Source organism: Pinus tabuliformis, chromosome 5_1 (genome assembly GCF_031772625.1).
Source record: "Pinus tabuliformis cultivar Carrire ecotype Pingquan chromosome 5_1, CPIR1, whole genome shotgun sequence".
Taxonomy (NCBI): Eukaryota; Viridiplantae; Streptophyta; class Pinopsida; order Pinales; family Pinaceae; genus Pinus; species Pinus tabuliformis.
The window spans coordinates 552,155,335-552,162,037 of record NC_142305.1 but is presented as its reverse complement, the minus strand read 5'-3'; the positions used below and the strand labels follow the sequence as shown (position 1 = coordinate 552,162,037).

General features: G+C 36.7%; 1 protein-coding gene across 1 annotated transcript; it reads right to left on the bottom strand.

Moving 5' to 3' along the window:
• Nucleotides 1–309: 309 nt before the first annotated feature.
• LOC149165987 (annexin Gh1-like) lies at nucleotides 310–2,892 on the bottom strand. The gene is made up of 6 exons (XM_089430011.1): nucleotides 2,817–2,892; nucleotides 2,567–2,718; nucleotides 2,134–2,352; nucleotides 1,177–1,392; nucleotides 947–1,036; nucleotides 310–726 (listed from the first exon to the last, which is right to left on the bottom strand). Exons 1-6 carry the CDS (start codon nucleotides 2,890–2,892, stop codon nucleotides 487–489), a joined length of 993 nt encoding a protein of 330 aa, XP_089286137.1. The 3' UTR covers nucleotides 310–486.
• Between the last annotated feature and the right edge of the window lie 3,811 nt (nucleotides 2,893–6,703).

The window sequence follows — 6,703 nt, the reverse complement described above, 5'->3', positions numbered from 1 at the left end:
CTGAAATCAATTATAATTTAAATTATCCCATAGTTTATAAAGTTTATAAATTAAATGACTCATAATTCAGATGTCACTGTCCTGTAATCCCGATTAATCTCACATTCAAACATTATTCCATTTGAGCTGATCATCCTAAACTCAAGCCTAATAGTGACCTAATAGTGAAAAAACAGCCAATTTCGTGCCAATTTCATTTGATCCAGCACACTTCTCTTTCACCAACCAAATGCAATATGAGATGACATACTAAATTAATATTCACAAAAGAATCATTGCCCATGCCATGTGATATGAGAACCACAGTGATTAAGAAACAAAGAAAGCCAAGCATTGTAATATATTCGTAGAAAAAGTTATGATAAATATGCATTTGCACATGGCGTAACTTCCTGCGTCTCAGCGCAGTAGAGGCTAGTAGCTCTCATTATTATTATCATATACTTACTAGCTTAACTATACGTGATTCTCCCGATCCCAAACTGTTTAATTGCAACCGCAGTGTGACATGGGCGCCTGGGGAATGCCAGCGCGAACGGTGAGAGCAAGGCAGAAGTTCTTGAAATAACCAGAAATCTCCTGGTGGAATGCCTGCACGATACTCATTTTATACTTTCTCTCATACACCACATTGATTTCCTTCAAGTCCACCTCTGCGCGAGTCACCATTACACGAGTTATTGTGGATTCGTCATTCAGAAGTCCTTTCATTCCTCTGTGGAGTACCTGAATAATATCAAACAATAAATTGTCACGCAGTGTTATCATTACATATAGATAATGTGATCCATAAAAGTTGAGAAAAAAAGATAGTCAGATTTAAATTTTTTTATATATAAATGTATATAAGTATAAGAAATCTATATATTATATCAAAATTACAAGGATTTATGCTAAGGACTAATTTTTTGTTCCAGGGGGTAGATTTTCCATGCAAAATTAATACCTTGGCGAAATAGTTAGCTGGCAAATACATGCTCTTGATTGTAACTCGAATGGCCTCCTCAAATTCCTTCTGTGTTTCCCTCCTGAGCCCCTGTTGTTGTCGTATAGAATGTTAAAAACTTCACAGATCAGTGGCCTAGCATGCCACCAAAATATGGATTTTCCAAGACTTAGAGGAGCAATGAGAGACAGATCGATTAATTAGGGTTGTTACGCAAGGGGGAAGCGTACCTTCATAATGTCGTGCCCATATTCTTGCTTGTAGCAAGCAAATGTAGCGCGTAGTTGGGCGACAGTTCTCTCGCTGAATATTCGGATAAAAGTTTCCTCATCGGTTCCACACCGTCCTTCCCCCGCTTCGTACAACATCTTGGCATCGCATTTAACCTTGTTCATGTCAACTCCTTTACATTCACATCGGTGGGCTTTGAGCAGGGCCAGAAGTAGCTGTGCTCATGTAATCGAAATTCCAAATCCATTAGCAAGGAAGAAATTTATGATTATATAGAGTAGCTTTATGGTTAGAGATCTCATGAAATAAGTCATGATAATTAAATAACATAAATTTATTCACAACCTCAAAATTCCTAAACAATCACAAGATTAAGATCTGTCAGTATTGTTACACTCTAATATCAAATTAAACTTAGGTTGATGCCCAGATATATAATTATTTTTCAACAATATATTTCAGTGGACATAATCTGTAACTTAGTAGAAATGACTATTGTTATGTCATATAGGTCAATACCACTCTTAAGACTTAAACCCACGCTAACTAATTAAAACACAAATAGTGAATCATGCTAACTAATTAAAACACAAATAGTGAACCATGCATACTACCTGAGCTAAATTCCTTTGAACTAAGTCCTTAAATTTCTTTCAACTAAGTTCCTTTCACCAGAGGTATAAAAACTTTCATACTAATTAAAACACAAATAGTGAACCATACTACCTGAGCTAAATTTCTCTGAACTAAGTTCCTAAATTCCTTTCAACTAAGTTCCTTTGACCAGAGGTACAAAAATTTTCATGGGCAGCTTTGAATTTGATTTGGGATCCCGGATTGATATGTCCTTTCAACTAAGTTCCTTTGACCAGAGGTACAAAAATTTTCATGGGCAGCTTTGAATTTGATTTGGGATCCCGGATTGATATGTTTATAGGTATATTTCGTCATCTAACCTTTTGATAGGGACCCTTCGTTTTGCAAATAACATCATCATCAAGGCACCTCTGATATCGTTTCTGGTAAGCTTCACGAATCTTAACGATTTGAGTGGAGGACCTTGTGCAAATCACTTCGATTAGAGCACGATCATCTGTGCGCCATCCTTCCAGGGCGGTTCCGGCAATGATAGCGTCCCGTTCAGCTGGCTCGTGCATCCATAAGACAATGGCTTTCTGCAAGTAGCCACAAAAAAAACGAAACAAGATTATCGATCCATTTTTTTCCTTAAGATTTCAAACATTTTAATCTATTATGAAAAAGCCAAAATATCAAGGACAGATTTCTTCCATGGAAAACTCTGCCCTTAAATGGAACTACATGCTAACGAGGCCTGACAGAGAGTGTATCCATCTTAATATGCTTATGATATATACGTCCAGTATGTACCTCTAATTTGCCGTGAAGCTCCTTCTCCAGCCTCTTGCAAAGGTCTTCCTTATACATTGCATAATAGGTTTGTCTTATCTCCTTCCGCTGCTGCTCATTTTTGCTTCCCAGTATTTGTATTATCTTCTCCTCGTCACATCCCAGACCTATTATTTTTTACCAGAAAGGAATATCACTCAATGAAAGCCACAAAACAACATCAATTTATCAAATATTTTAAAGTTAATGCAGTCGACTTATCAACGAATACCTTTGCAAGCGAGATGGATTTCCTCACAGTCCCTTTGGACGGGGTTGACGCCGCATGAGACAGCACAAGAAGCCATTTTTATGCTCTCAAAGTGGGAGCTCCCTCAAACTGTGCTACTAGAGAATTCGAAGTGTGTTGAATGCTACTCTGGAACTGGACGTTCGGTATTTATCGAGAGGCGGCGAATCAGGATGGGGGAGAATATTGCACTTTTCGAGCTGGACTCCAACTTTGCCACTATTCGAATAATGAATAGATGGGAATATTGATCGATCAGGGCGCATAAAAAATAAAGGTGCATGGAATAATACAATTGCATCAAGCTTGCGAAAATACTAACGATGACAGCTGCAACAATAACTGCCGTCGTGTCTTGCGAATCGAGCAATTAAGATTCGATATGTGCGTCATCTTACTTTTCAATAGAATTGATGGACCTATCAAATGGGTGTACAGGGATTGGCATTATTTATTTTCTTTGGTTATAAATTCAATTCTCATGTGTTATTGGCCGTAGTTTAACGATATTGTTTTTTTTTAATTATAAATTTTGATGTCTTAGTGGCATTATTTAAACTAGGTTATTTTTTGGTTTGAAAGTTATGAAAATTTAGGTTATATTTTGAGAAAATTTAGTAAAGCTTTTTGTAACTTTAAGTAAAAGCTGTTAAATTTTATAATTTGAGGTGTTTTAGAAAAATTTTATGGTGCTGAATCAATTTTCACTATCAAAAACATGATTTTATAAAAAAATCTGAAATTTTTTTGCACAAATTCTAGCTACTTTTGACGGTCCCAGTTTGTCGGCCTCACTCCATGTTATTGTTGGACGGGTTCTAAAAATTGTTTGAAATTTACTTAATTTTGCTATTTGGAATCGATTTACAAAAATTCCCACCTGTGTTATAGTAGTAAGTTTTGTTTAATATGTTATCCTTGTTGTTGAAACCCTAAAACATTAACGGTCTATTTAGAATATATGTTAATGAACGTGTTTTTCTGATATAGTTTTTCATCATAAATTTGGCCTTTACCAAAACTTTATCATTGGCCTGGTCCGGGCCAGGAAATCCTTTAATACGAATCGACATCAAACCCGGACTCCAATATGACATGTTCGAATGAAAACGCAAATTAAATTAAATTGTGATTTATCTATAACAATTTGAATGCAAACCTTTGTTCTCTGTGGTTATGCCTTTAACATTACATATTAAATATGTTTTATTTTAGGTTTTCACTTTGTTCTCCGTGGTTATGCCTTTAGTATTAAATATTAAATATAAAAAATATTTAATATTTTTTATTTTAGGTTTCTAATTTACAATAGGTTAAGATAATTTAGAGTATATATTTGTTTTTTTAGGTTTTCAATTTACAAATATTATGATAATTTAGAATATATTTATTTTATTAAAAATATCAGTTTTTTATTTATTTGTTTTTTAAGGTTTTCAATTTACAAATATTATGATAATTTAGAGTATATTTATTTTATTAAAAATATCAGTTTTTTATTTATTTATAATGTTATAATAGACTAATTTTTTCACAATAACTTAGAAGGCAAATGATTTATGAGATTTATTTAGTTTTTTGGAATGCTTCATGAGGACATGTTTCATGTTAGTCCATAAAATTTTGGGTGGCCAGGTTGTTGTCTGGAGCCTATCTCATATGATTTAGTGACCAAATCATTATCTTGAGCCTATATCATATGATTTAGTGGCAATAGTCTTGCTCCTAGATCATATGATTTAGTTCAACAAAGAATGACGTTGTTGTAAAGAATGAGTTTGTTGCTTATTATTCAAATAACGCAATTTTGAAAATGTCCTTACTTGTTAGGGAATACATTCAATTTGCATTGGAATGACTTTTTGTTTCTTTTAGAAAGTTTTCTACCTAAAATCTTATTATCAATTATTTATTGTGCATAATTTCTTTTCCTATTTGATCCAAAATGGATTTTGGATAGACTCTTCAGTCTAAGTGTCCCTCACAAAGGAAAATGAAAGTCCAAGGAAGTTCCTGGACATAGCCCCATTGTAGAGATCTTTTCATTTTGAATCTACTACAATTTGAATGGGCAAAAATGGACTTAGGATGCAGAAGTTATCGCTTAAAAAAGATGACCTCTATTCCTTAGAAAAAGAGGCAAAATCCCCTAAACATGGCAAAAAACCCTTATAAAGGGAAATCGCATCGAACAAAGGCAAAGGGAAGGACCTAAGCGGAGGCGGAAGAAACCCCGATCCGCCGATCCGATCACTCGGATCGGAGGCAGACACATATGCGATATCGGGACCGTGGATCTAGTGATTCCAATCGTGCGATACGCCGATTGCCGATCATGCCATATGCCAATCGCCAATGAACGGATCGACGAATTGGCATCGGAGATGTACAAAACCCCTGGGCCGTATGTGACACGATATGTGATAGCGATCGCAACGGGCAATCTCAGTCGTCGGACCGCAAGAGGAATGGACGGCCAGGATTAAATCAGATCGGCGATTGCTGGACCCGACAGATTTCATAAGCGCAGTTTATAAAATTTGAAATCTGGAAAAAGGGATTTTCCTGTGTATTTACGCATTTACGCTATATAACTAGAATACAAAGGAAAACGCCCAAAAGTGACAAAACCAGACCCGAAGGGGAAATAAAGGCGTGATCTATATAATTTGAGTTTCGTAAAGGTGAATTTTAGGTGGGCCTCAAGCGGAAAATGGTTTTGGGCTTGCTCCGCCCGATCCCATACAGTGAATGACACGTGGCTGGCGGAGGAGAGAGGAAAACTGCCTTTTCAGGCGGGTAACCTTCGTGCTCCTAAGCCGCCCGAAATGGGATACTGACCATTGGATCAGGGATCCCGCAGATCAACGGTGGAGATTACGATTGCAGCCAAAGGCAGACCCGAAATTACTATAGGGTGGATTCCCATGTATTTGGGATTTTGCCCAATACACTAATGTGATGTGATATGGCACCTAATGGCAGACTCGATAGGGATTTAGGGGCGATTGAATGCAATTTCACATCCGAAATACACGTCCAATAGTGTATTTTCTAGAAATCTCTATGTAAGGCAATTTTCTCAGTTTTTGGGATTTCACCAGGAAACGGCCCTGATTCCTTCGGTAATCCCTCCTGATCATCATGCCACGATGCAGCAGGCATTTTTACAAGAAATGATGCATTTAGAAGCCACAGAGCTGCAAATCTAGATTGCCAGTCAAACAAACAAAGAGCAGGGAAGTCAAAGAGGCATAGATAGATGATTGAACGTAGGGAAATGGCTGGGGAAGCCAAAAAGCCGAGAAAATGCCTCAAAGGATCCCATAAAGCTTAATTGATAGAGAGTTGAATGCAAAAAGCAGTTACAGAGCCGAGAGAGCAGAGAGAGAGCAAAAGCTACTGCACAAAGCAGCCGAGGGAGTCACTTGGAGGTCAAGTGAAAAGCCAGAGAGCTGCAGAGAGCCAAAAAAGCCAGAGCCGAAGAGCCAGAGCCAGAGTTGAAGAGCCAGAGCTAGAGCCAAAAGCCAGAGCCAGAGCCGAGAGCCAGAAAGCTGAGAGCTTCAAGAGCCAGGGATAAAATGGTGTCTAAACCCATTGTTTCTGTGTAAAATAGTGGAGTTGAGCCAAGTGCTTGTAAAATGACTTTGCCATAATCCTAGAGAACCTAGTTGAGTTGACTAGAGCTCATGGAAACATAGCCCAAGAATTTTGGGTGAACTCCTAATTAAATTGTTGTCTTATGTGTTGTTCCATTGCTGCATTGTTTATTGTTATATATATATATATATATATATATATATATATATATATAGATATATATGTATGTATGTATGTATGTATGTATGTTGTATCAATATAAATAACAG

Bases quoted from the DNA above. Each gene is read 5' to 3' on its own strand.
- LOC149165987 (XM_089430011.1), bottom strand. From the start codon at position 2,892: ATGGCTTCTTGTGCTGTCTCATGCGGCGTCAACCCCGTCCAAAGGGAC. The intron at 2,353-2,566 runs GTACATACTGGA...GGCTACTTGCAG, and splicing joins AGCTTCACGGCAAATTAGAG to AAAGCCATTGTCTTATGGAT. The intron at 1,393-2,133 runs GTTAGATGACGA...ACATGAGCACAG, and splicing joins CGAAGGGTCCCTATCAAAAG to CTACTTCTGGCCCTGCTCAA.